The 25,790-nt window shown below is 51.3% G+C and overlaps 10 protein-coding genes across 10 annotated transcripts; 6 read left to right on the top strand and 4 right to left on the bottom strand.

The window, feature by feature from the left end:
• Positions 1–145: 145 nt before the first annotated feature.
• Positions 146–1,217, top strand: N7477_003492 (alpha/beta-hydrolase; the record flags this gene model as incomplete). The annotated part of the gene is given in 2 exon segments (XM_056965155.1): positions 146–916; positions 927–1,217. 2 exon segments carry the CDS (start codon positions 146–148, stop codon positions 1,215–1,217), a joined length of 1,062 nt encoding a protein of 353 aa, XP_056825108.1.
• A 15-nt stretch (positions 1,218–1,232) lies between these two features.
• Positions 1,233–3,482, top strand: N7477_003491 (arylsulfotransferase family protein; the record flags this gene model as incomplete). The annotated part of the gene is made up of 2 exons (XM_056965154.1): positions 1,233–1,284; positions 1,822–3,482. 2 exons carry the CDS (start codon positions 1,233–1,235, stop codon positions 3,480–3,482), a joined length of 1,713 nt encoding a protein of 570 aa, XP_056825107.1.
• Positions 3,483–3,768: 286 nt separating this feature from the next.
• N7477_003490 (flavin-containing monooxygenase) lies at positions 3,769–5,715 on the bottom strand (the record flags this gene model as incomplete). The annotated part of the gene is made up of 5 exons (XM_056965153.1): positions 3,769–4,898; positions 4,949–5,267; positions 5,321–5,400; positions 5,453–5,575; positions 5,628–5,715. The coding sequence occupies 5 exons, from the start codon at positions 5,713–5,715 to the stop codon at positions 3,769–3,771; spliced, it is 1,740 nt and encodes a 579-aa protein (XP_056825106.1).
• A 495-nt stretch (positions 5,716–6,210) lies between these two features.
• N7477_003489 (ankyrin repeat domain-containing protein) lies at positions 6,211–7,299 on the bottom strand (the record flags this gene model as incomplete). The annotated part of the gene is made up of 6 exons (XM_056965152.1): positions 6,211–6,264; positions 6,332–6,661; positions 6,721–6,843; positions 6,918–7,046; positions 7,164–7,189; positions 7,242–7,299. The coding sequence occupies 6 exons, from the start codon at positions 7,297–7,299 to the stop codon at positions 6,211–6,213; spliced, it is 720 nt and encodes a 239-aa protein (XP_056825105.1).
• A 350-nt stretch (positions 7,300–7,649) lies between these two features.
• Positions 7,650–9,011, top strand: N7477_003488 (WD40 repeat domain-containing protein; the record flags this gene model as incomplete). The annotated part of the gene is made up of 1 exon (XM_056965151.1): positions 7,650–9,011. The coding sequence occupies one exon, from the start codon at positions 7,650–7,652 to the stop codon at positions 9,009–9,011; it is 1,362 nt and encodes a 453-aa protein (XP_056825104.1).
• A 362-nt stretch (positions 9,012–9,373) lies between these two features.
• On the bottom strand, positions 9,374–11,875 carry N7477_003487 (origin recognition complex subunit 1; the record flags this gene model as incomplete). Its single annotated transcript, XM_056965150.1, has 3 exons — positions 9,374–10,847; positions 10,909–11,030; positions 11,093–11,875. The coding sequence occupies 3 exons, from the start codon at positions 11,873–11,875 to the stop codon at positions 9,374–9,376; spliced, it is 2,379 nt and encodes a 792-aa protein (XP_056825103.1).
• A 979-nt stretch (positions 11,876–12,854) lies between these two features.
• On the bottom strand, positions 12,855–15,977 carry N7477_003486 (uncharacterized protein; the record flags this gene model as incomplete). The annotated part of the gene is made up of 10 exons (XM_056965149.1): positions 12,855–12,913; positions 12,974–13,091; positions 13,165–13,339; positions 13,392–13,452; positions 13,531–13,751; positions 13,887–15,258; positions 15,311–15,520; positions 15,576–15,710; positions 15,760–15,832; positions 15,891–15,977. The coding sequence occupies 10 exons, from the start codon at positions 15,975–15,977 to the stop codon at positions 12,855–12,857; spliced, it is 2,511 nt and encodes an 836-aa protein (XP_056825102.1).
• A 204-nt stretch (positions 15,978–16,181) lies between these two features.
• On the top strand, positions 16,182–19,652 carry N7477_003485 (RNA-binding ribosome biosynthesis protein MAK21; the record flags this gene model as incomplete). The annotated part of the gene is made up of 4 exons (XM_056965148.1): positions 16,182–16,955; positions 17,009–18,120; positions 18,172–18,213; positions 18,260–19,652. The coding sequence occupies 4 exons, from the start codon at positions 16,182–16,184 to the stop codon at positions 19,650–19,652; spliced, it is 3,321 nt and encodes a 1,106-aa protein (XP_056825101.1).
• A 1,818-nt stretch (positions 19,653–21,470) lies between these two features.
• N7477_003484 (putative neutral amino acid permease) lies at positions 21,471–23,178 on the top strand (the record flags this gene model as incomplete). The annotated part of the gene is made up of 4 exons (XM_056965147.1): positions 21,471–21,731; positions 21,790–21,932; positions 21,988–23,038; positions 23,098–23,178. 4 exons carry the CDS (start codon positions 21,471–21,473, stop codon positions 23,176–23,178), a joined length of 1,536 nt encoding a protein of 511 aa, XP_056825100.1.
• A 574-nt stretch (positions 23,179–23,752) lies between these two features.
• Positions 23,753–25,252, top strand: N7477_003483 (glycine decarboxylase subunit T; the record flags this gene model as incomplete). Its single annotated transcript, XM_056965146.1, has 3 exons — positions 23,753–23,874; positions 23,907–24,137; positions 24,202–25,252. The coding sequence occupies 3 exons, from the start codon at positions 23,753–23,755 to the stop codon at positions 25,250–25,252; spliced, it is 1,404 nt and encodes a 467-aa protein (XP_056825099.1).
• Positions 25,253–25,790: the final 538 nt, after the last annotated feature.

The raw sequence follows: 25,790 nt of genomic DNA, 5'->3' as shown, positions 1-25,790 counted from the left end.
CAATTGGATTGCCAATTGTTATGGTCAGCTTCAATTACCGTCTGGGACTAGGTGGCTTCCTGGCAAGCTCAAAGATCGCAGATGAATTAAAGCAAGACAGTTTTGCAGGAATGGGAATTTCGGACTCACTGATCAGAAAGTTGCAATGGAATGGGTCCAGAGGTATATCGCACAGTTTGGAGGTGACCCAGACAATGTGACTGCCGTTGGCCAGTCTGCTGGAGGTATATCGATCGGTCACCACATGGTTGCGAACGATCCGATGAAATTTCATCGCGCTGTGTGTATGTCAGGGCTGGGGAGTACACTTCGTCCTCGAACTTTACAGGAGCATGAAATCCTTTTCAATGCTACATGCCGACATTTTTCTATTGAGCCGAGATCATCTGATGCCCTGAATCAGTTGCGACGGGTCGACCAACAGGTCCTGGCCGATGCAGACAACGTCATCCAAAATGTGACTGTTGGCACAGGCAATCCGTGTGACGATGGGTGGTTCTACGCGCGCAGTCCTAACGACGTGTCCAAAGCACCAACCTGGCTGAAATCATTTCTCATAGGTGATGTTCACGACGAAGGGGTCGTCTTCACTGAGAATCTTCAAAAGGATACTTACGACACAGTCCGCAGCACAATGATAACACATGTTCTGAATAAGACTTTTGTCGACAAAGTTCTCAAACTGTACCATATCCACGCAGGAGTCACAGAAAAAGACCTTATCAATCGAGTATGCAACATGGGTGCCGACGCCGTCTTCAAAATCCAAAACTACGAAACCACACTTGTGAACAGACGCCTCCAGGAGGAAAAGGCATTGGTCAAATACCACTTCGATCAACGCTCTCGTCTCCCTAACATCCTGCACGGCAAAGCATACCACGGCATTGACGTTCTCTATCTTTTTCGGAAACCTGTAAAACAAGTTTAATAAGGACGAGCTTGCCATGGCTCTCGACTTTCAGTCGGCATGGATTCAATTCATCAACGGACAGACGCCATGGCAAAGCGATCACAGTATCTGGAAGATCTGGGGTCCGAATTCTCTAGCAAGAGTTGAAACGGAGCGGGAAGACGAGGCTATTCGTCGCTATTCCCGATTCAAAGGTTTATTGGCTCTGGGCGCGGCCGATCATCTTTGGGACAGATATCTTGATGCGATGGACTTTTTGCTGATGAAGCGCGATAACGTCGGTAAAGGTGAACGAGGGGAATGAACAGGGCCTATGGTAATGACATTATTGCTTGATCGCTTTTACTCGGGGTTGCGAGTCTACCTCTGGAGTATATCCCTACAGTCCTTAATTTTCCACAGGTTTCTACAGCATTATCACACAGAACAGCAAAATGCATTTCTTGGGTTAGTGTTAAAGGAATGAAAACAACCTCAGCATTGAAAAAATAATGATCAATTGGAAGTATGGTCTAGACCCATGCCCAGCTCCGGGTATGATGTTATTATAGCGCGGCTGGTGTCACTGAGGGGTACGTCACGTCTTTCCGCCTATACTTCGCATCGAGGACTTTTGCATTTATCAAGCAAATCTGGCCCTGGGCGATTACCTAGCTAACCCGAAACAAGATGTCAAATGCTCATGTTGCAAGACAGTCCATTGATGGCTTCATCCGGATGTAGCTTTATTTGCCCATTATCGTGCCCCACGGTTTGCGTTACACACCTTGAATCTACTTTTCCCTTCCGATCCTCTATTTCTTTTTACGGCCGTACCCGCTACGTACCTTCTTCAAGCAATCCATGAAAAATAATCAGACCTCATCAAGTCATCTGGCTCAGTGCCATTTTACACTGCGTATCAGCAGATTGGCAATACCTCTCCCGCCCAGACCTATCTCCGCCCAGACTAAACATCACAGTCCTGGCCTCATCACGCATCGAACCGGGCTACATATTCGTGACACCGACTGCTGGGTTCATTCAAGGAAGCGTCGGACCGGAACAGCCTGGAGCATACATCTTCCGTGACGATGGAGAGCTTGTCTGGTCGGGGCTGGGATATATCGCAGGCTTCGCGGGGGACTTTAGCCCGACTGTCATTGATGGAAAGCCTGTGCTGCGCTCTTCTCAAGGCCTGCTTGATCCTTTCCATGGACGCATGTATGGGGATCATGTCGTTCTTGATGACCGATATCAGACTGTTAGAATTGTGCGGGCTGCGTCGCATCGCTTAGTGTCTGTTCATGAGTTCAACGTTGTGAATGGGAAGTCGGTCTTGGTTGAGACTCCGGTGCCGGTCCCTGCCGACTTGAGTATCTATGGAGGGGATGAGGGTCAGGAGTGGATTCTGAATCATGGTTTTCAAGGTGAGTCGGAATCTGCCCAACGCTCGTCTACTTGTTCAATGCTGAAGTGCTCGATAGAGCTGGATCTCCAGACGGGAGAACTGCTCTTTGAGTGGTACAGTCTCGATCATATCAACCCCGAATGTCAGTTCAAGTGTCCAATCCCACATTACAAGCGTCTTAATGTTATTACAGACAGTTCAGTCCCCCTCATGAAAGAGGGACCTTTCTCCGGCCGCAGCTCATTCGACGCATATAATTATTTCCACCTCAACAGTATCGACAAAGACGACGAAGGTAACTATCTTATCTCAGCACGCCACTATTGCGCAATCTTCAAAATCAACGGAACCAATGGCGAGATCCTCTGGCAGCTTGGAGGCACCCGTGGATCCGATTTCGACATCCCTTCTAACGTAGAGTTCGCGTTCCAGCATGACGCCCGGTTTCGTCACCGATCTCCGGATGGATCTATAGAGAGAATCTCATTCTTCGATAATGCAGCTATCACTGAACCGATCGACCCAATCAATCCAATTTCAAGGGGTCGATACGTCGAGTTGAACCACACCGCTGGCACAGCTACAGAGATTCACACGTATGACGCCCCAGACGGGCTCAGTGCGCAATCGCAAGGAAATTTCCAGTTCTTACCCAATGGAAACAAGTTCATTAACTGGGGCCAGGCGGGTGCCGTGACAGAGTATACAGAAGATGGGACCGTGTTGTTCCATGCATACCTCGATTCGTATCCGAATCAGAATGTACAAAGTTACCGGGGGTTCCGATCAAACTGGACTGCCGTCTCAACCGAAGAACCTGCTGTTTTGGCATTGAGCGATGGAGATGGAAAGTTATCGGTCTGGGTGTCTTGGAATGGAGACACAGAGACCAGAACTTGGATATTCTATCTTATTGAAAATGCCAGCGAGAAAGTTGTTGTATCGCTTGGGACACAGACAAGGACTGGATTTGAGACTCTGTTTGAGAAAAGTATCGGTGGAACTGTCAAGGCACTTGAAAAGTTCTCGATTGAAGTTGAGGCCTTGGATGCTCAAGGTCGCGGACTTGGGAGTAGCAGACCTGTCTGGATTCAAGATGATGCACCGTATCGGGCTCATCTCCACAAGATCCAATCTCAGTCAAGTCGTGCAACCGAGTTTCGGGAACACGAGCTATGATGCCTGAGATATAAATGAGATAATTGATGCAGAAAAAGCCGCGATTGTAGAAAATGATTACCATCTTTGATATACAGCCTGATCAATGAAGTGCTTTATATAGTGCCAAAGGAGTTCGCCCTGCTTAATAGAAAGGTATTCACGATGAAATAGGATGGAGCCACCATAAAAGAGAAGAGACTCTGAATTTCTAGATAGAGGCTAGGCAGGGCCAACAGAGAACAAATTGTGGCCTTTCCAGATTGCCTTGTCTGTAAAGCTGGAAGCTCATCGGGCCTTGACTAACTTAGACCGAGCAAAGTAGCCCCCCTGCCACAGCCACCGCCCCAAGAGCCCCAACCAACAATGAAGTATTACTAAATAATGTTTCCTCCCAAACACGCCCGATATGGGTTGGCTTCTTCTTCACGAGATCATGTCCAGAGCCCTGTGCAATATAATCCGCCCATTCCACTTTCGACAGTTCCCCTTGATAGTCCAGGACTGTCCCCGACCAGTTGTTGGTGATTATACCATCGTCTGTTTTGTACCAACTGTTGCAATTAGGATCTGCAAAGCTGCTTCTTCGTAGTAGTGCTTGGATCCGATCATTATAGTCTTTTATGGCAGCCTCCGTCGGTTTGAGTGATAGCGTTTTACCCTGCTGCCGAGCACGGATCACTTCGCTGACCATGGCATTCAGGTATCGGGATTGAGCTTCGATCATAAGAATGATGGAATTGTGTCCTATCACCCAGTTAAAAGCCAGACATTTATCGCGCGCAAGGAAACTCTCACCAAGATTGGTATTCGGCCCGTAGAACATCCCAAAGTTAGGCAGATCCTCGACCGTCATGCCCAGGTAAGCCTTGGCTCCATTCTTCCAGATATCTCCAAGGGATCGGTCATTTGCACCATAGACCTGAATGGGGTACATAAAGTCGACGGTCTGGAATCCAGTCGCTAGCACGATGAGGTCATATTCTCGTTCACCCTTGCCTTCAATTTCAATTCCTTTCTCGGTGATACAGGTGATGGGCCCTGTCTCTAGATCAACATTGTCGCGACCTAGAGCAGGATAGTAATCATCACTGATGATGACTCGCTTGCAGCCGGGGGAATAATTGGGTGTCAAAGTATTCCATAATTCAGGCTTATGAGCCAATTGGGCTTGCATCATCTCCGTACACCAAGTGCGGATTTGTTGAGCGAAATCGGAATTCCCATCGAAGATAGCGCTATGGAACGACTCGCGAAAGTCCATCTGCAGGGCTCGCTTGCGCCAGCGAAGGGGTGGAATGTAGGTCAATAGCGCCTTTTGCAAGGTGGAAACGGGGGCATCTTGACGGGGGATGAGCCAATTGGGAGTTCGTTGGAAGACAGTGAGATGGGATGCCTCCAGGGCAATTTCTGGGATGATCTGAGCGGCTGTGGCTCCTAGAAGGTGTTAGTTGGTCGAGTTTGACATTGATATTTGACATCCATACCGTTTCCGATGACGGCAATTCGCTTCCCCGAAAGATCATAGCTCCAGTCCCAGCGAGCTGAGTGCATCATCTTGCCCTGAAAGTCTTTCAGGCCTGGAATCTTCGGCTCCCGTGGAAGATTGAGTTGTCCAACTGCAGAGATCAAGAAGTCTGAGTTGATGAGGTAGGAGTTTGCATATTCGCTGTCCTTGGCTCCGGAGACCTTGACGCTAACTTTCCATTTCGACTCGGCATCATCCCAACGCGCTTCATCCACTGTGGAGTTGAACCGAATATGATTGTAGAGTCCATATTTCTGCGCGACGCTAATGAGGTAGGCCTGAGCGAGGTTGTTAGCCTGGATTGAGGCTGTTCTAGAGGGACTTATCTGACATGAATCTCTTCCTGTCCTGGATACTCGCGCGACCAACCGGGATTCTGCTCGAAGGAATAGCTGTATAGACTGCTCCAGACTGGTCCCAGTGAGTTGATGTCTGTCATCCATCAAATAGATGATGCACATACCGTCGCAACAACAACCGGGGTATCTGTTGTCGTTCCAAGTTCCTCCCACACTGCTACTTTTCTCTAGAATCACAAAGTTGCGGCATTTGTTGTGCTTGATCAAATCAATAGCCATGCACATTCCTTGTCCCGAGTTAGCCGTTAGATCGAGCTTGCCTGTTCTCCATATACCTACCAGATATTCCGGCCCCGATAATGACTACCGTCGCATTGGTAAAGTCCTTGTTTCCCACCGGGAGACGTGTACTAGGTGCCTTAGACATGTTGCTCACTGGTCTACAACAGATAAACCAGAAAGATAGCCAGAAGACTAGATCTTCATAGGATGTGACAGAGAGAGGCTTCCCAAGTCACGACTAGTGACCCCATCTTCTCCCCGCCGGCTTAATTTGGTTTACCGAGGCTCCTCATATTGAGCTTCAGGTTCTTCGCCACCTACAAGCTTGGTCACATTGCGGCTAACAAAGCTGCTAGAGACGAAAGTATCACTCCTTGCATGAGATGTTGATTCGTCTTTGGTGTCGTTTACCTTGAGCCTGGGGAAAATAAAGGCTAGCCGTGAAGTCCATAAGAGTAAAGGCCCGTTTATTACCGGTCTAGATAATACTAAAGCGAAAGAGACGCCCCAGCACTGCTATTCTATTTCGGCCATGCGGGAATGAGTGCGGGGAAACGGACCGCCGAGGTCCAAGTGGATGCGCATCAAAACTAATTTAGACTAGTGGACAATATTTTGGCTTAACCATGGATAGATCTGACTAGGGAAGCTCGATTCCTTCTCGTTCCGCTGTTTGCAGGATATACTGCTTGACCTGGGAGAAGAAGAGATTTGACGTTAACGACGGATGCATTACCACTAGGATGCAGATATGCACTCACTTTGTCATCTGGGACCAAGGCGATCGCCAATCTCCCGTCGGCATCTCGCTTTTCAGGCTCCGCTCCGGATTTGAGGAGGAGAATTGCAGCATCGCCATGCCCCTCGGAGATAGCGTGGTGTAGCGCCGTCATGCCGTCGTTGTCAGTGGCGTTGACAGGACTTTTTCCTTCTTCCAGGAGAGCCTTAAGAATAGGGACAGAGCCCACAGCTGCAGCTCGGTGAAGCGGCAGCTGGCCACGAACGTCTTTTACTCGGGCGCTACATTTGTTCGCCAGCAAAGTTCGCACCGTCGAGAGATTGCCTTTGGAGCTTGCAAAGTGCAAGGCATTCTAATTAAATGTCAATATACAGGCAGACTCTCTTTGATAAGCCTGTTGCGTGAACTCACTTGTCCCGAAGAGCTTTTTACACTAACATCAGCTCCTTTGCGCAAGAGCAGATCGATAATCTTGTCACCTTCAGCGGCTTTGAGACTAGCAGCGATCATAAGCGGAGTCCAATTAGAACCGTCCTAATTACAGTTTGTCAGTCAATATAAAATGAACTGATAATTAAATGAAGCAACATAGGATATGTGTTACATACCTCGACATCAGGATCGAAATTCTTGACGCCAACTAGCATCTCCACAATAGAATATCGGTTATATGCAACAGCCCAATGGATCGGCAAGCGATCATCATCATCTTTGGTGAAAGCAAACTTTGGATTAGCCTGTGAATGTGGTTAGCCTTTTCACATTTGTTTGGCCATTCATAGAAGAGCCGGCGCTCGACGGAGCGCGTGGTGGGTTTTGCGGGGCAGCTTGAAGCTCTAGATCACACCACTCACGTTGAGGAGAGATTCCACGATTTCATCTGTTACACGTGTTCAGAATAAGTCACAATTGTATTTTGGGGGAACACCCACCTCTACCCTCACGGGCAGCCTCATGAAGAGGGTATTTAGCGCTGTGGTCAGGATCCATAGCGATGGTAGAAGAAGATAGAGGAAGATAAACGATAAGAGCTGCGATAAGTCGGCGGTCGACACCTGACGCGGACACCTCAGGCCATTGACAGAACTTCCATCAGAGATTCATCGCCGGACCTCCACCACGTTCACCACCACGCTTCGCCTTTTAGAACTCGCAGCGGACCGGTCGAAGGCAGATGCGCTGAACTCACGGCACACTTCAAACCTTATCGACGACCTCTTGCGCAGGCTTTTCTACCGCGCGATCGTCGAGGCTCCGCCGTCACGCCTCGATCTTGAATCCCTTTGGCTTCTCCTCCGCGTCACATCATTCCCTCCATATCCTCCAAAGTCACGATCGCAATGGACTACTCAAAATCATTGACCGCTGACGAGGCGGTCCGCACTTCCGCGAAGCGGACCGCCGACCTCTTCGGCACTGAATACTTAATGGTCACCCCCTCGACTCTTGCAGATGGCTCGATCGGCGTCTCCTATCGACGGAAGGCGGAATATGAACATGTGAAAGAATTGCCCCCGGTGCTGGCAGAGAAGCAAGCCAAGGCCGCTGCAGGGCGCACAAAACGACCCAAGATCCAGTCCCAGCAATCACAGCCGTCCGGCGACGGAAGCGGTGCTTCTATGTCTCTGGTCAAAAGGCCAGCTGGTATGGCTTCAGGTGCAGCTGCTGAAGATCAACCCAAGAGTTTGATCCAAAGGCCATCTGCGACTAAACAACAGCGACCCGATTGGCATGCGCCATGGAAGCTGATGCGTGTAATCTCGGGTCACTTGGGTTGGGTGCGCGCTCTGGCTGTTGAGCCGAATAACAAGTGGTTTGCTAGTGGAGCTGGAGATCGGACGATCAAGATTTGGGATATGGCAACGGGTGGGTTGCGTCTGACTCTCACTGGCCACATTTCGACTGTTCGTGGACTCGCGGTTTCGCCCCGGCATCCCTACCTATTTTCATGCGGTGAGGACAAGATGGTGAAGTGCTGGGACTTGGAAACGAACAAGGTCATTCGACATTACCACGGCCACCTAAGCGGTGTATACACCCTTGCCTTGCACCCGCATCTCGATTTGTTAGTCACTGGTGGCCGTGACGGTGTATGCCGAGTGTGGGACATGCGAACACGGAGTAATGTCCACGTCCTGGCCGGACACAAGGGTACTGTTGCCGACATCAAATGCCAGGAAGCCGACCCGCAGGTCATCTCCGGCTCTCTGGACGCCACAGTGCGACTCTGGGATTTGGCCGCTGGCAAATCCATGGGCGTCCTCACACACCACAAGAAGGGCGTTCGCGCTCTCGCCACCCACCCTCGTGAATTCACCTTTGCCAGTGCCAGTACTGGAAGCATCAAGCAATGGAAGTGCCCCGAGGGAGACTTCATGCAGAATTTTGACGGCCAAAATGCCGTCATTAACACCCTCTCCGTCAACTCAGACAACGTCTTATTCTCTGGCGGTGACAATGGCTCCATGTCTTTCTGGGACTGGAAGACCGGCTATCAATATCAGTCTATGGACACTATGGCTCAACCCGGTTCTCTCGAGGCCGAGGCGGGTATCATGGCATCGACTTTTGACCGTACTGGTTTGCGTTTGATCACAGGTGAGGCTGATAAGACCATCAAGGTGTGGAAGCAGGATGAGAATGCCACGCCCGAGACTCACCCTGTTACCTGGGCCCCTACTCTGGGCAGACAGCGGTACTAGAGGATTGTTCGCATTGAATATGTGTCTTCTGTTCGAGTCTTGAATACCCTTCTTCATGTTTGATTATCTTTTGTGGCACTATATGGAGTTCAGAGGTCGAGGAAATTAGAATACTAGTATTTCCTGAATAAAAAGGGCGACATTCAGAATCTTGTCGTGTATACAAGCTTAGGAATTCCTTTAGACTTCTACGAGTACTAACGTACTTGCCAAAGGTAGCTCTGAATACCGACGAATAAGTCTGTAATAGAAAAGAGCAATCGACCACTAAAAGGGTATCACACGCAACAGACTACAGACAGAATCTAGATGGAAATACAATATGCAGGAACTCCAGAAATGCGCAACCAGGCAGCAATTGCTCACTGCTCAGTACCAAGACCAAAGCCCTTAGCCTCAAGATCCTCCCGGAATGCAGACCTCACATCCTCGGCAGCAACCCTCAAGCGAACTTTGCTGCTACGATCACCTCGAGCAGGAATCGTAGAGCCACCTAATACGCTTTTTGAGCCTGAACCTTGCTCCAAAGCCAAGACACCAGAGTTCATTAGCTCCATGGCTGCAAAGCCCAATGCTCGCACTCTGGCACTTGTGCCCCCGCCAAGAAGGAAGTCCTTAACGCCAGCTCCAGCAGATCCAGCAACAGCAACGGCCGCGTCAGCGATCCGACGTGCTTCATCGAGCACATCGCCAAAGGTTGATTCGGTGATGCCTGTGCGGTGGACCCGAGCAAGGAGGGCAGCTAGGAAGAGTTTGCCGGAAAGAGGAAGGCAGCGGAGAGATTGCTGTAGGGGAGTGGAAGTAGCCTCCTGGATTGCTTGCTTGATAGTAGCGATGGTGACACGTCCAGGTTGCCCTTTGCCTGCCAGGAGTTTCGGGGCAGAAGAATCTCCAGGGCCCTTATCGGTGAGTACCTTGTTGCGTCGTGCGGGCGTTTTGCTAGGCGTAGGAGGCTCCTCGTCTTCATCAATTGCAGCAAGAGTGTTGCTGGCGGCGGCTTCTTCAGCGTCTTGCTCTGCAATCTCAACTGCGCGACGACAAATGTCAAGTGCTCGACGAGCGTCACCGCTAACGGCAGCGACTTTGCGACTTGCGAATTGGATGGCATCTGGATCGACGATATTGCCTGGTACATTTGCCAGACGGGTGCTGATGATCTCCATCAGGTCATTATGGCGGTATCCAGGGAATGTGATACGAGTCAGTCCAAGACGACTGGAAATCTTGTTGCTGAGTGTTCGTTCAGGAAGATCCATGGTGTTTGCCACGGCGAGAACGACAAGACGGGAGTGTCGAAGGGCGGGCCAATTGAAGAAGTTATACATGACTGACTGGTTTTTTGTCACCAGCTGGTCCAACTCGTCCATGAGCACTACACATGAGACTCGGCGAGGCGAGGGATTGGAAAACTCTGCCTCCAGGAGGTCTAGAGCGTGAGAAGGAGAGACGCGGTCTCCTTTCAAGGCTTCCCAAAGCAGGGAATAGGATTGGTGGGGGTCGGTGACTTTCATGCCGTTAATTTCAACAAAGATGAAGTCGTCCATCTCCTCTGCCATTACTGCGCCGTTGAGCTGGGCCACAACTTCACGCACGGTTGCGGTTTTGCCGGTGCCAGGTGTACCTGAGATATAGATGCAGGCTCCTGTACCTTCCATAATGGCCGCACTAAGATGGTTGTAGACTTGATTGAACTCAGACTTTCGACAAGGAAGAGAGTCTGGTACTGTTGAGACATGCAGCAAGTTACGTGCTTGGCGATATGGTGAAGCAAAGTGGTTTGGCGAGAGAACACGAGTGCCAAGAGGAGTGAATTCAAGAGGCTTCTTCACCACAATTCTATGATCATTGTTAGTGCCACCAACAGTCAAAGTCAGATCGAGACGCTATGCATCCGTACCTTTTGTGGGTGGGCGTCGTCAGCTGCTTCTTGCGCTGAGACTTGGGTGTTGCATTCCCGGCCAATCGCTGCCTTTTCCTGGGTGTGGTTGGAGCCTCATTTTCATCCTTGGTCTCGACATACTACCAGATGAGCACAATCAGTATATTGCCATCGCAGTCTGCGAGCTCAAGGTCTCGCTTACCTCGTCATCCGCCACCTTGCGTTTCTTGGCAGCCTTTAGCCCATCCTTGACCAGGTTGATAAGATCGAAGATATTGTCTTCCTGGTAAACCTTCTCCCAGACAAATTCTTCCGTATATCTTCCCTGTGCCTGACTCACACCTCGACGGACAACGATACACTTGTTGTATTCGGCCAATTCGGTTTTGTCCTTGGGAGGAATGCCGTTCGGATATTTGGCATAAAAAGCATCCTTGGACATCACGACAGCCTTGCCATTGATGGACGTAAGAGGGTTTGTATTGAAATCCGCGGTCAGGTATTGCTCGTTCGGCAAAGCATCTGCTCTCCGCTTGTTTCTTGTTGACAAGAACTCATCAGGGGATGCGAACCACATGATGTTGGCGGACTTGATCATTTTGTCATCTTCGTCTTCGTCCTCTTCCTCCACGAATTCTGTGATAATTCCCACCCAATCTTTCCCGGGCTCCGGTGATTTTAAAAGGACCACTTGACCGAGGTAGCACTCGAATGTGCCCATGCGAGCGCCCACAATGGTCGGTCGTTTCCTGGCAGGTCGGGAAGAGCGACGGCGGTTTGCCTTGGTAGAGCTTGCGCCGTTAGCTTCGGCTTGATCCGCGACTTCAGGCTCAGGTGCATAGATCCAGTGCCAAGGGAGGTCTTCGTCACCTAGCTCGTCGTCGGAGTCCTCTCGGACTAGGGCACCCTTAGTGACCCATTGCTGGGCGCGCTTTCGGACATTGCGGGTGTGCTGAGGACTGGAATCGGAGTCAGAGTCAGCCATATCGCTCTTGAATATGGGATGGCTGTTAAAGCTACAGGGAGCTGGCAAAGAGCGAACGTCAAAGTCGGAAGGGTCGATCGCGTCTCGCCGAAGTTCACGCGTTGTCCACTTTACTCCTTTTCGGGCTTAGCGCCAGATGAACCAATCAACGCTTCGTATCCCGGTAGCCTCAGAATTTCCTACGATCATTGCTTATCGAGTACAAAATGATTCAGCATGTCCAGGTGGCTTTCGAATGACGAGGCTATTGGCACAGAGTATGCTATAGAACAACAACACAATGATGTCTGATGGTTTTAAACGCTCTTTTTCGTGTATCAAAGTATTCAACGGGCGTCTTCGAAAGCACATTGACTCTGGAACCATCTCCTTCGCGTAGAAAGGCTGTACTGGACACAGTCCTCATTCAAGACGCTTATATGTCCAAGTTCATGAGAATGCCGCACTTCTGCCTCGAGGGAAAAGGACTAGCCTCATTCTCGAGCTGGCTCGCTTTACCGAAATCGTACGCTCCCTAGGATCAGATCGCGGTGAAATAGAGCACCTAGTGCCTCTTGAGGCGCCTAGCAGTTCAATCGGAATGAAAGTATTGAATAGATAGCGAGTTTATGTTCAAGGCAGCAATGATGACCGTTTAGGCGAAGTCCTCATCACCTTCCATTCCAGTTGATCCGCAGAAACACCAGAACCGGATGACTATTTTGGCAGTTCCTTACGGATAGGGAGCAAGTTAAAACTCTGCTGAAGCCATCCGAGGCGAGACACGACGCCACAATTGAGAAGAACATGAAAGGTTTCTTCAATGTCGATCCTGGCACACTGTTCTAAAGAGCAACGAATAGTTCCTACGTGGGATTGAGAACTAAATCTGATCCCTACAAAAAGTCTGCCCGAGGCGTCCGAGATATCACAAGTGGGGAAAATTTTGAATTTTTGGCTTCTCGAAGCCGTGTCGAAGTAAATAGTGTATCGATGTTCTTCATGCCGTGGCAGCCTGAGCCGGCGCACCTTCGCCAGCAAGCATCTTCTGTCTAAGGACTATAGAACAATCAGTGAGATGCCCACACAGCAAGATTCAAGGGCAAAAGAATAACTCACCTTCTTCCACAACCCGCAATTGCTGGCTCTTACTTGAAACAACCTTCTCCAGATCCTGCAGGTTGGTATCCAAGGCCTTGACCTTGTCATCATAGAAAGCAACCGCCTTACCGTGAGTCTATGCAGCATCAAAATCAGCAACCGTCCCTCCAGCTTCTCGTGTCCCCATTCATTGCAAATCATCAACATACCTTCTCAACATAGAATCCCGTCCCCACGTCAACAAGGACCTTTTCCCGATCCGTCAACCGACCTTTAACGTACAGCGAGCTTGTCAGAGGGACCAGCACCTCACTACGGCCCTCGGTGCCCTTCGCCTTGGACCCAACGACGCCGTCGGTAATCGAGCGCACACAGTCGCGGAATCTGAGATTGCGCAGCGCGCAGCTTGGCGTGTGAGGTGGTGAGGTGCTCTAACTCGGAGGTGAGACGAGTCTGCAGAGAGCGGAGTTGAGGAACGGAGAGCGTGGCCAAGTTGACTATAATTCCACTTCAAGTTAGGATTGCGCTCATGCTTTAGGGGCATTGCGGAATTATTGGCGGGGTGAGGGACATACCAGTGCCCGGAGGAGCTCCGCCGGAGCTTGACGAATCGGCCATTATGCTGATATATGGGTGGAGGGCCTTCAGGTGAAGAGTTGAGAGGTAGATTGATGTCGACTCTGCAGGACTCGCGATATGGCGTAGGTGGGGTGGGATGAGCTTGGAAAAGTGTCGGGTGGAAGGGCGTGGCAGTTGTGTGGAGAGTATTATGTCCCGCTCTTGTCTTGTAACCTGCCTATACACACGCACTTTTCATAAAACCACCACACGGCATCTGGAACAGAGCATGAAATTATGGCAAGAGGTGGAACGATAATGTACATGGCTTAAGTATGCTAATTATGGTACAAGTATACAGCGACAAGCTCACAGCTGTGAGAGAAGACCCTCAACAAACGATGCTAACTGTTCCAAAGACACGTCCTGGCACACATCCAGACGTCGACACTGAACTTCAAGAGTCTGCTTGCTCTTCCAGCCATTACCAACAACCACGATAACCGGATACCCAATCAGGTCTGCGTCACCTAATTTCCACCCCATTCCCTTATCACGGTCATCCAAAAGGGTGTCCATAGGCTTGGGATTAGATGTGAGATTATCGTAGACCTGCTCTGCAACAGAGTCCATTCCCTTGCCAGCAACGACGAGCACTTCATAGGGAGCAATTGCGCGAGGCCAATTCAGGCCCCTCGAGTCGGAGAGACGATGAGCTACAGCCGAGACCAAGCGAGAGACGCCAATGCCGTGGCAGCCCATTTGCATCGGCACTATTTGTTCTTTGGTCGATTGCACGTCTGTGGTAGAAGATCCGTTCAGCGCTGTAGGGCTGACGGACACCGAAGCATTGAGTACTTCACTGTACCGCGTGCCCAAGTGAAAAGTATGGCCCAATTCAACAGCGGGATTACTTGTCAAATGCCCGTCTGCGCATTGTGAGCAGCGGTCTCCGTCGTGGACGCGCACAAGGCTGAGCTTGTTCTCCGTCCCAGGAAACCGATCCAGCATCGAGTACTTGATGTCTTCAGCAGTGCAACTGGCTTGCTGAAGCAGATCGCTCAACGGAGGACGCTGGTAGACTCGTACTTGGGAGTCATAGAGATCCAACACATGGGGCTTTTGCACAGAAGCACCCGATTTAACAAATGCAGTCCATTTTGCCAACGGGTTCTCAACACTCAAGTCAAGGTCAACGCCAGCTGCGGTGGCAATTGCCTTAACAGCGTGCGAGTTGACCTGTCTTTCGACAGGTTCCGTCGTGTCATTCTGCATAGAGTACTTGGGGTACCAACCCCGGAGAAGGGTACTGCCATCGTGCGAAATGGCCATCCACATGCCATTGGATATCGTTGCGCCGCCTTCCGCCGGCGCGTCTTCTGTTTGGAAGCCTGGGGCAGCGCTTTGGCTTGTAGACTCGTTGAAGTTGTGGGTCTGGCCATCTGCAAGCTCCTCATTATACACATGATCACAACTTGAGCAGCTCACGACGCGGTCTTCACCCTTGTTGCTGACAAAATGAAACTCATGGCTGAGACTACCGCCCATATTTCCAGAATCTGCTGCGGCAACGAGATAGGGGATCTTGAGCTCATCAAATAGCTGAGTGTAGGCATGTTTTACCGACTTGTAGGTCTTGAGGGCTTCCTCAACGTTATAGTCAAATGTATAGAGGTCCTTCATGACAAACTCACGGCCACGGAGAAGGCCTTGTCGCGGTCGAGGCTCATCGCGATACTTTCTTGCTGCGGTCGGTTAGTGACACAAATAAGAAGGTATGTGCGTGACCTGTCTTACTTATTTGATACACCCGCAAAGGAAGGCTTTTGTATGAAGTGGTGAGACTTCCAACGAGACTAGTGATCTCTTCTTCGTGAGTAGGAGCGAGAAGAAAACGAGTGTCTTTTCTATCGTGAAATCTGAAAACCTCGGAGCCTTCGGTGAGTCGGCCGGACTTCTCCCACAACTCCTGCGATGAAATTGAAGATAAAGAGACCTTGGATGCTCCTAGTCAATTGTTAGATCATAGCACTAAAGTGGTTTTTGCACATTTTGATCCCACCCAATCCACGCATATGTTTGTCAATAAGACTTTCGAGCTTGTCCTGCACACGTAGCCCAAGAGGGAGTAGATGAAAGACACCAGAGTAGGCCTGCCGAAGGAATCCGCCTCGAATCAGAAGGTCGTTGGCATCCTCTGATACATGGTTAGCGATGGGCCAATCTCTTGATCACACTTAACGTACCATTGCTCCCCGTCTTCTTAGCTTTACCAGCTATAGGAATCCAAAAGTTTGAAACCCGATTTCGTCCATCATACTGCGATCAATCAGCCACCTGCCACGGAGCTCATGTCAAGTTTTCCGGGGTTGCGTACATGAAGTCCGCACCGCTGGATCCTCAATCCCAACACTAGCCGCCTCCCCGAAGTGCGACCGGGCTTTGGACGCATCCCGGAAATCATCGAGGAGATACTCCCGCAGGAAAAAAATCAAGGAATTGAGACAGACAGACGTCGAAGTGAATCTCAAGAAACCGTCGTGGTCGCCCTTGGGCTGTTTCTTATCGGGCTGGTCCGAGCGCCCGATAACTGGCCCGCCGCAAAAGATTTCTCCGTCCAATTTTCTCTCCGCCCAAAAAACATACCTGCTTCCCAGCTACGCCAAAAATGGGTAAAGGGAAAGAAAAGCGCTCTTCGGGCGCTACAGAAGACCCAAAGAAGTCAGATACCTCCGTCACGGAATCTCAAACCGCCGAGATTCCTCAGTTCAAAGACGGCGCCTTTGCGGGCCTACGAGAGAAAATCGAACAGCGATTGAACAAACAGAGCTCTGGCAAGGGCAAGAAGAAGGACAACAAGCCTCAGCCTTCTATCGAGACGCCTAAGAAGGATATCCCAAAGTCTGGCAAGAATCAGGGATCTGCGCAGGGCAAGAAGCGTGATCGCAATGGAGATGTGATTGCCCGGGAGCCGAAGGGAGATAAGAGGAAGCAGGACAAGCCCGAGGGTTCCAAGAAGAGCAGCAAGAATGACAAGCTGCGTGAGGAGATTTTGGCACTAGGAGGCACCGAAGAGGATCTGGATCTTCTCGACGGTGTCGACTCTGAGTCGGAGGTCGAGGGCGAGAAAGGAGGCGACGATGATTTGCGCAAGGAACTTGCAAAAATGCTGGAGGCTTCCGGCCACGTCGTTCCTGCGGATCTAGACGACGAGGAGGCTGAAGCTGAGCTAGCCGAAGCTGAGGCCAAGGCTGCGGCCGAGAAAGAAGAAGAAGAGGAGGAAGAGGAAGAGGAGGACATCGCAGAGGTCGATGACGGCGGTGAAGCGGATAGCGAAGATGCCAGCGAAGCTGAAGAGTCTGACATTGAGGCAGCACCTCCCGCTAAACCGATTAAAGCGAAGGAAGCCGAAGTTATTATACCCAAGGAATTTACAAAACTTGTGAGTACTGATCATTTACTACACTGATTGTTCTTTACTTACTCCAATTGCAGACTTGTCTTCCCCGATCCGACTGGTACAACATCCCGCTCCCCCCGCTGAAAAGCGCAACGCAAATGAACGCCCTGCCTCGTCACTTGGTCGAGCGCATTCATGAAGTCGCCAACACCTTTCTCCAAGAGGAGACCGATCTGTACGCGGAAGCGCAGCAGGCATCTGCCTCCTCGTCCCACAAGTTCTACACAACAATCATGGCTTCTGGTACCCTCAGCGATAAGATCTCCGCTCTGACCCTCGCTGTTCAAGAATCGCCGCTGCACAACACGCTGTCATTGCAGAACCTCATTGGCCTGGGAAAGAAACGAAGCCGTGCCCAGGCTGTTGAAGTATTGCGCTCTTTGAAGGATATGTTCGCTCAGGGTACTTTGTTGCCCAGCGATCGGCGACTAAGGTCGTTTGCCAACCAGCCCGGTCTCGTTGCTGCATTCCAAGGCGCTCCTGGCCGATGGACCGAGCGGGACCCCCTTCCTGGAGGCTTGCAGAAGAGCCACTTGATTGTCTGGGCTTTTGAAGACTACTTGAAGGAGCAGTTCTTCGAAATGCTTAAGATTCTCGAGGTTTGGTGTAACGACGAGATTGAGTTCTCCCGTTCCCGTGCTGTCAGTTACGTGTACGAGCTTTTGAAGGAGAAGCCCGAGCAAGAAGCCAATCTCCTGCGTCTTCTTGTGAACAAACTTGGAGACCCGGGCAAGAAAATCGCTTCTCGTGCCTCTTACCTGCTGTTGCAGCTTGAGCAGCAGCATCCGCTCATGAAGCCCCTCATCATCAAGGGTGTCGAGGAACTACTGTTCCGTCCTGGCCAGAGCCAGCACGCCAAGTACTACGCCATCATCACCCTGAACCAAACTGTTCTCAGCACCAAGGAACCCAAGGTGGCTGATCAATTGCTAGACATCTACTTCTCTCTTTTCGTTACTTTCTTGAAGCCTACCAAGCAGGTGTCTCAGGGCAAACATGGAAAGGGTCCTAAGGGCAATGGCAAGGGCAATGGCAAAGATGAGGTCAAGGGCGAGGCTCAGACCGATGAGATGCGCGAGAAGCTGACTTCTGGTGTCTTGACTGGTGTCAACCGCGCTCACCCTTTCACCGACTCTGACTCTGACCGGTACGTTCTCCGCGCTTCATCAGCTACGTGATATACTGACATGATTTATAGCCTCACCAAGCATATCGACACGCTCTTCCACATTACGCACTCGTCCAATTTCAACACCAGTATTCAGGCGCTGATGCTGATCCAGCAGATTACTGCCCTCTCACCAGATCTCCAGTGACCGCTTCTACCGCACGCTGTATGAGTCCCTTCTGGACCCGCGCGTCGCTACATCCTCAAAGCAGTCGCTTTACCTAAACCTTTTGTTCAAGTCTCTCAAGAATGACCTGAACATCCGCCGAGTGAAGGCATTTGTTAAGCGTATTGTGCAGGTCCTTGGAATGCACCAGCCTGCCTTTATCTGCGGTGTCTTCTACCTCATCCGCGAACTCGAAAAGTCCTTCCCCGGTCTTTCGTCTCTGCTAGATCAGCCTGAAGACAACGAGAGCGATGGCGAGGAAAATTTCCAGGATGTCCCTGACGAGGATGACGAGCAGTCGCAGCCGCAGCCAACACCCGTGGTGGTCAAGAAGCAGTCCAATGGATACGATCCTCGCAAACGCGATCCGGAGCACAGCAATGCCGACAAAACTTGTCTTTGGGAATTGCTTCCCTACACCGCTCACTTCCACCCTTCTGTCTCCGTCAATGCCGCGAACCTGCTGGAGCACCAGCCTATGAGCGGCAAGCCCGACATGACTATTCACACTCTCACCCACTTCCTGGATCGCTTCGTGTACCGTACCCCCAAGGCCAGCGCTGCTTCTCGCGGAGCCTCAATCATGCAGCCTCTGGCTGGTGGCGATGCGGCCGACCGACTGGTGGAGGCCGTCAAGTCGGCTGGACAGGCTGTGCCCCTCAACTCGGAGAACTTCTGGAAGAAGAAGGCAGAAGATGTGGCCGCGGAAGATGTCTTCTTCCACCAGTACTTCACTCGTGTTAACGAGGGCAAGGTCAAGGCCAAGAAGGGCAAGGGCACCGTTGACCCCGTTAACCGCGATGAGGAAGGTATCGACGATATCGATGGTCTCAGTGGGGATGAGGATGAGATCTGGAAGGCCCTGGTTGACTCGAAGCCGGATCTTGAGGAAGCTGACGACAGCGACGACGACCTGGATTTGGATGATCTGGAATCTGCCTACGACGATGATGAGGCTGAAGGCGGAGCCAGCGGCGACGAAGACGTCATTTTCAATGAGGAGTCCGATGTGCCCTCGGATGAAGAGATGGAGGAGGCCGAGTTTGGCGGATTCGAGGACGAGGAAGCTGCTCCTGCCCCGAAGAAGAGCAAGAAGGCCGCCAAGAAGGAGGAGCCCGAGGACGACTCGGACGCCTTCGACATGGACGTATCAGACGACGAGGCCTTCCTCGACAGCGACGAGGACCTGCCGTCCGACATGGAGCTGGGCGGCGTCAAGTTGCCGGCCGAGACGGAGCCGTCGACGTCGAAACGCGACAAACGCCGCAAGCTCAAGCACTTGCCGACATTCGCCTCTGCGGACGATTACGCGGCGTTGTTGGGCGACGAGGACGACGGCATGTAGAGGGAGTTTCTATTTGTTTCAATTTTTTTTTCCCTGTCAATATGCTGGTCTCGTTGCAGGAGTTCGGACGAAAATATCACCTGTGTATTATTGTCACATATCAAAAGCATCCAGAGCCAATCCCATTATGTTACTCAAAACCGTAATGTTAATCCGGGTCGCGCCGATCATTGGCTTAGAAGGTAAACGGCCATCACGCAATCTTGCATTCTGACGGAGGAATAAACTATCTGGAGGCGTTTTGGGTCGTCCACTACTACTGTAAGCATAGCAAGAGGAATGGAGAGAACATGTGGTTCCAGCATGACGCCATCGTAGAGGAGGAGCACGCAAGAGCGGGAGGCTCGGTTGGGGGCCCGAGTTCCATACTGTCACATAGTCATGCCCTGACTGTGTCTCGTTCTGTTTATTGACTTGAGTCGATGACTCGAGACTTGATTCTAGAATTCCTCTGGCCTCCTTGAAAACGTGGAATACATTAGAAATACCACCAGAATACCACCAGTAATACCACCAGGACACCTTTTTCATACATCCAGCTCGGCAGCATCTGCTGAAAGCAGGTGCTGAGTAAGCAACACATGGCCAAGGCAGTGTATTGGCATTACCAATATTCGAGTTTTCACTTTCGTAGTGTCTGATGATTTCGACTAATCTCGCATGGAAATTAATGGGAGTTGAAATTTGTTCCTTCATACGCTACAGACCATTTCTGCCATCCACTTTCCCCCCACCCTTCTCCCTGAGCCTAGGCTCAAGCCATTACGACCCTCCAAGTTCACCCCGAGGCCCGTTCTGACCTCCGCATTCGGTTAGAGAATGGCGGTGATCAAATCAGCGCATACGACAAAGTCACGGCGTGTAGGTATCCATGTTTTCGGGGGTGGCTTATGCATGGGCTCTGCTCCTCCGCGCCCATTGATTAGCTAGCGACCGCTTGCGGGGCAAAGGCGGGTCCATTTCCGGCAGGTCGTAGCTTCATGGAGTGTAGCATCCCAATAATCTCAGCTCTCAGCGGGCTTAGACGAGGCTGAGTGCTCGTATCTCAATTCCGGAGCGACCGGTTCTTTATCGAAGAAAGGAATCAGGGCACGGTAGCTTATCCCCGAACACCCGATGGCAATTAGGATTCCATGGATCAGGGCAAACGACGCCTCCCAGGGCGGACAGAAGCGCCTCTCCCGCAAATGGATGCGTCGGGGCTGAACCTTTGCGGCGACCTTCACGTCATGCCAATGTCGAGAACAAATGATGTGATCGACAGGTTTTTTCTCTCTCGCAACCCAGGTCGAGGGTGGAGTCCTGTCTTCAGAAACCTGCGCGGAACCAGAATTACAGCGTTTTTGATCGCCAACGCTGCGATCGTAGTGGACTCCCGACCAACCGGGTATCCTGTATACCAGTTTAGATACTTAGGATACCGTAGTCCCTTGGCCCTCTTTTTCCTTCTTGGATCCGGTTTCTTTTCTGTCTCATTCCTTTTTTTTTTTCCTCTCTTTCATCCCTCTCCCTATCGCACTTTCTCTGCGACAACTCTACAGGGGGCTGTCCCGGATCTTCACTGTAGATCCACGTGCCCGAATCGCCCGCTCCGGCCTGTACCAATATCCCAAGCAAGCGCCCTCAGCAAAAAAAAAAAACTCACCTCAGCAACAGACGATCAATCGACAAGCTCGATTGTAATCACCCAATTACCAGCAGCCCCGGTTGTATGCAACTATTGCCTCGGAACTACATTTACATGTATTCGAAGGTTACCGCTTCTCTCGACTCCACCGAATACCGCCAAGCACGGTTCGCCCGCTCCTTAAGATTAAGATGGCTAGGCCTAACGACGCAGCACTTGCTGCTGGCGCTTGGGACCACGACCGCACCGCCGACGTGAGCTCCATGAGTGATCAAAGTGACAAGTTGGAGGACCCGAAGCTCAAGGACTACGATGCTGAGGGCCAGGGTCGCCGCTCGTCGCATCACCATGTCACGGCAATCGACTCTTCGAGCATGACCGAGAGTATTGGTCGCCAGATTGAATTAGAATCGGAAAATACGATCAAGTATCGTACTTGCAGTTGGCAAAAGGTAGGTTCTTTTGAGTTCCGTGCTAAATGGAAGTGAATTAAGACTAATCGCGCATTAGACTGCGGCTCTGCTTTTCTCTGAGTATATCTGTTTGGCTATCATGTCTTTCCCTTGGTCGTATTCCGTGCTGGGTCTTGTTCCTGGTCTCCTTCTGACCTGTTTCGTCGCCGGTGTGGTGCTTTACACCTCTTTGACCATCTGGTATGATCTCTTGATTTCGGCATGTCCACGACAATTGTGCTAATTTTGAGGATAGGCGCTTCTGTCTGCGGCATCCCGAGGTGCGCGATGTGTGTGATATCGGCCAATATTTGTTCTGGGACTCCAAGATCGCCTGGTGGGCGACAGCCGTCATGTTCCTGTTGAACAATACCTTCATTCAGGGCCTACACTGCGTGGTTGGCTCCGAGTACCTCAACACCATGTCTAATGGTGCAGTCTGCACAGTCGTGTTTTCTCTCATCGTTGCCATCACTTCTTTTATCTGCTCGCTCCCGCGCACATTCAGCACCCTGGCTAAGATTGCCACTTTCTCCGCCTTCTTCACCTTCATCTCCGTCATTCTGGCAACCATATTTATTGGAATTGAGGACCACCCAGCCGGATACCCTGGCAAAGGCGAGCCGACTTTCCGCGCAACCCCCATGCCTGGCACAACCTTCGTTTCAGGCCTGAACGCTTTCCTGAACATCAGCTATACTTTCATCGGCCAGATCACCCTGCCCAGCTTCATTGCCGAGATGAAGGAGCCCCGCGACTTCTGGAAGTCCGTGACTGTTGTGACCATCGCTGAAGTCATCGTTTTCGGTCTTGTTGGCTCAATTATCTACGTCTACACAGGTAACGAGTACATGAGTTCCTCGCCCGCATTCGCCAACATGTCCGACGAGCTTTTCAAGAAGATCTCCTTCTCCTTCATGATCCCAACGATCGTCTTCCTCGGAGTTCTCTACGCCTCCGTCTCAGCCCGCTTCATCTTCTTCCGCCTGTTTGAAGGAACCCGCCACAAAGGCAACAACACCGTCGTCGGCTGGGCCGCCTGGATTGGAATTCTGGCCTGTCTGTGGGTTTGTGCCTGGATCGTCGCTGAGGTGATTCCCTTCTTCTCGAGTTTGTTGTCGATTATGAGCTCCTTGTTTGATTCCTTCTTTGGTTTCATTTTCTGGGGTGTTGCATATATCCGCGTGCGCTCGGCTGATCACGGACCCTGCTTCTTCATGAAACGGGGCATTCGTGGCTGGTTGGGTTTCATTTTCAACGTCAGTTTGATCTTCATAGGTCTCTTCTTCTTGGGTCCTGGTACCTACGTGAGTATTTTGGTCTCCAATTTTTCGTCTGGTTTCTTTGCTAATATCTGCTTTCGTAGGCCTCCATCATGTCCGTCATTGAAATGTACGACGAGGGTACCGTCGGCGGTGTCTTCACATGTGCCAGCAATGCGCTATAAGGTCCCGCGGGGCGGGATCTTGGCGATATATTTCACTTCTCTTTTTTGCATCTCCTTTCACATTGTAATCGGTCATTCTGACCGCCGGGCAACACCGGTTGTGGAGGGTTTCATGACTTGATGACGGAGACAGGTGGCAAATTGCTATTATTTTGAATCGTATGATCTTTTAGTGGATTTTCTAGTTGGATCATTACCATGGGATATCACCGTGTTCATGTTTTGTATACTTTTGCGGGGACGGGGATGTTGGGGACAGTGCTCTTTTCCGCGCCCTCCGGCATGCCGTGCACATAATCCGCGGCGTTGAATTGAATTCGGATGACCGGTGGGGCACTCTGATGCTCTCGCATGCTGTCATCACAACCACACACTTTTTTTGCCTCTACCCCTCTCCTCGTAGATTAAGATGTGGAAATGGGGGATGCACATTCCCCGCTGAACTCGCCCTATCGGCACGTGACTTTTCCGCTATGCTTCTCCGACGGCGGAGCAGACACAACTTCTCGCCTTTTTTCTTCCTCTTCCCTCGCTTCTCTTCTCGTCAATTCAATCTCATCTTCATTTAATCATTATGGCTAGCGCTCGTACTTTCCGGAAGGGCGTTGACCTTGTCGCTGCTAGGGCGTCCGCCTTGCACCCCCCCCCCGCGCTTCTATCGGCTCCACACTGCTGCGGCGGGAGCTCTCCTCCGCCGTGCGGGCAACTCCCCGGACTCCCAGCACCAGACTCACTGCGCGTGCTGCTGTTCCCCAGATCAAGACACAGGCTGTTCGCCATGTCTCGAGCTCCAATGAGTCCCTGGCTAAGACTCAGTTGTATGACTTGCACCAGGCGCACGGCGCCAAGATGGTGCCGTTTGCCGGGTACTCGATGCCACTGCAGTATGCCGACCTGAGCCATGTGGAAAGCCATATGTGGACTCGTGAGAAGGCCAGTCTGTTCGACGTGAGCCACATGTAAGTTCAATTGAATTGCAGAAGCTCAATTGGGACCACAGCAAGCTAATCCGTTTATTTAAAGGGTGCAGCACCACCTGAGCGGGCCCGGCGCCATGAACCTGCTGATGAAGGTCACACCCTCGTCGTTGGACAAGCTTGCCCCCAACACATCCACCCTTTCTTGTCTTCTGGAAGTCGGTACTGGGGGTATTGTCGACGACACCGTCATCACCCGTCGCGGCGAAGACAGCTTTTACTTCGTGACCAACGCTGGCCGCCGCACCGAGGACTTGGCCTTCCTGCAGGCCGAGATTGAGGCATACCGCGCCGAGCATGGCGCCGACAGCATCAAGTGGGACATTCTCGAAGATCGCGCGCTGGTTGCACTCCAAGGCCCCAAGGCTGCGTCTGTCCTGCAGCCTCTCATCAACGCCTCCTCAACCGCCTCCACCGACTTGAGCACCCTCTACTTCGGCAACTGCCGCGAGCTTTACCTTACTCTCCCCGACGGCACCGCTACCCCTCACCCTCTCCTCATCTCCCGGACTGGCTACACTGGCGAAGACGGCTTCGAGATCTCCATCCCGACCTCCGGCGCCCCCAACCTCCCTGAGCAAGTCGTCAACCTCTTCCTGAACAACAACGACGTCCGTCTTGCCGGTCTCGCGGCCCGTGACTCCCTCCGTCTCGAAGCCGGCATGTGTCTCTACGGACACGACATCTCTACTGCTCAGACTCCCCCCGACGCAGCCCTAGGCTGGGTCGTTGGCCGTGATCGCCGCGATCCCGCAACCGCTACTTTCAACGGCGCCTCTACCATTCTCTCCCAGCTCGCCAGCCCCAAGACCCTGGCCCAGCGCCGCGTTGGTCTCTCCGTTGAGAAGGGCCCGCCTGCCCGCGAAGGCGCCATCGTCGTCGACCTCTCCGACCCGGCTAAGCCCGTCCAGGTTGGTGTCGTCACCTCTGGTCTTCCTAGTCCTTCCCTTGGCGGTCAGAACATCGCCATGGCGTATGTGAAGAACGGTCTGCACAAGAAGGGCACTGAGCTCGGTGTGCAGGTGCGCAAGAAGGTTCTCAAGGCTACTGTTGTTGGTATGCCCTGGATTGAGAGCAAGTTCCACCGTCCTTCTTAAGATCCCTGTGGACTCTCGATTTCATTCGTCTTTCGGACCTGATGGTTTGATGTGATCCACGTTGATTTTCCCTGTACATAAGTCTTTCTTTTTTCGCGGCCCGCATTTTTTTAAAGGTTTATTTTCTTCAACATATAAGCAAAGAGCGAAAAGCAATTCCACATTTGCTCAATCTATAATATCGGTGCCTTTGTACGCAACATGTATTGACTTTTCAGACCTTGTTCTCATCAATATTGGTTCTTCTGAACCTCATTCTCGATTTTGATAAAAACTCCAAACGACTTGGTCGTAAACTCGTCTTAAGTGTTAAATCCAAACGACTTTCCACCTACTCGAATGGTGAAACTGCATAGACGGAAACAAGGGGTAAATGATATGAATCTGTCAAGATAGGTCTACCAGTTGGTCGCGCAACTCATAACGTCCCCTAGTTGAGTAGCGGCATGGACCTGATGCTTGGTTCACCAAGTAGTGCACCTCAATCTGGATCCCCACTAAGAAATGAAAGACAGAGCAATCACACAATGACATTGAA

The sequence above is a fragment of the Penicillium maclennaniae genome, assembly GCF_028827695.1.
Source record: "Penicillium maclennaniae strain IBT 15551 chromosome Unknown utg000003l:1.0-5670915.0:1.0-5674809.0, whole genome shotgun sequence".
NCBI lineage: Eukaryota > Fungi > Ascomycota > Eurotiomycetes > Eurotiales > Aspergillaceae > Penicillium > Penicillium maclennaniae.
The sequence above is the reverse complement of the archived record's forward strand: the minus strand, read 5'-3'. Positions and strand labels throughout refer to the sequence as shown.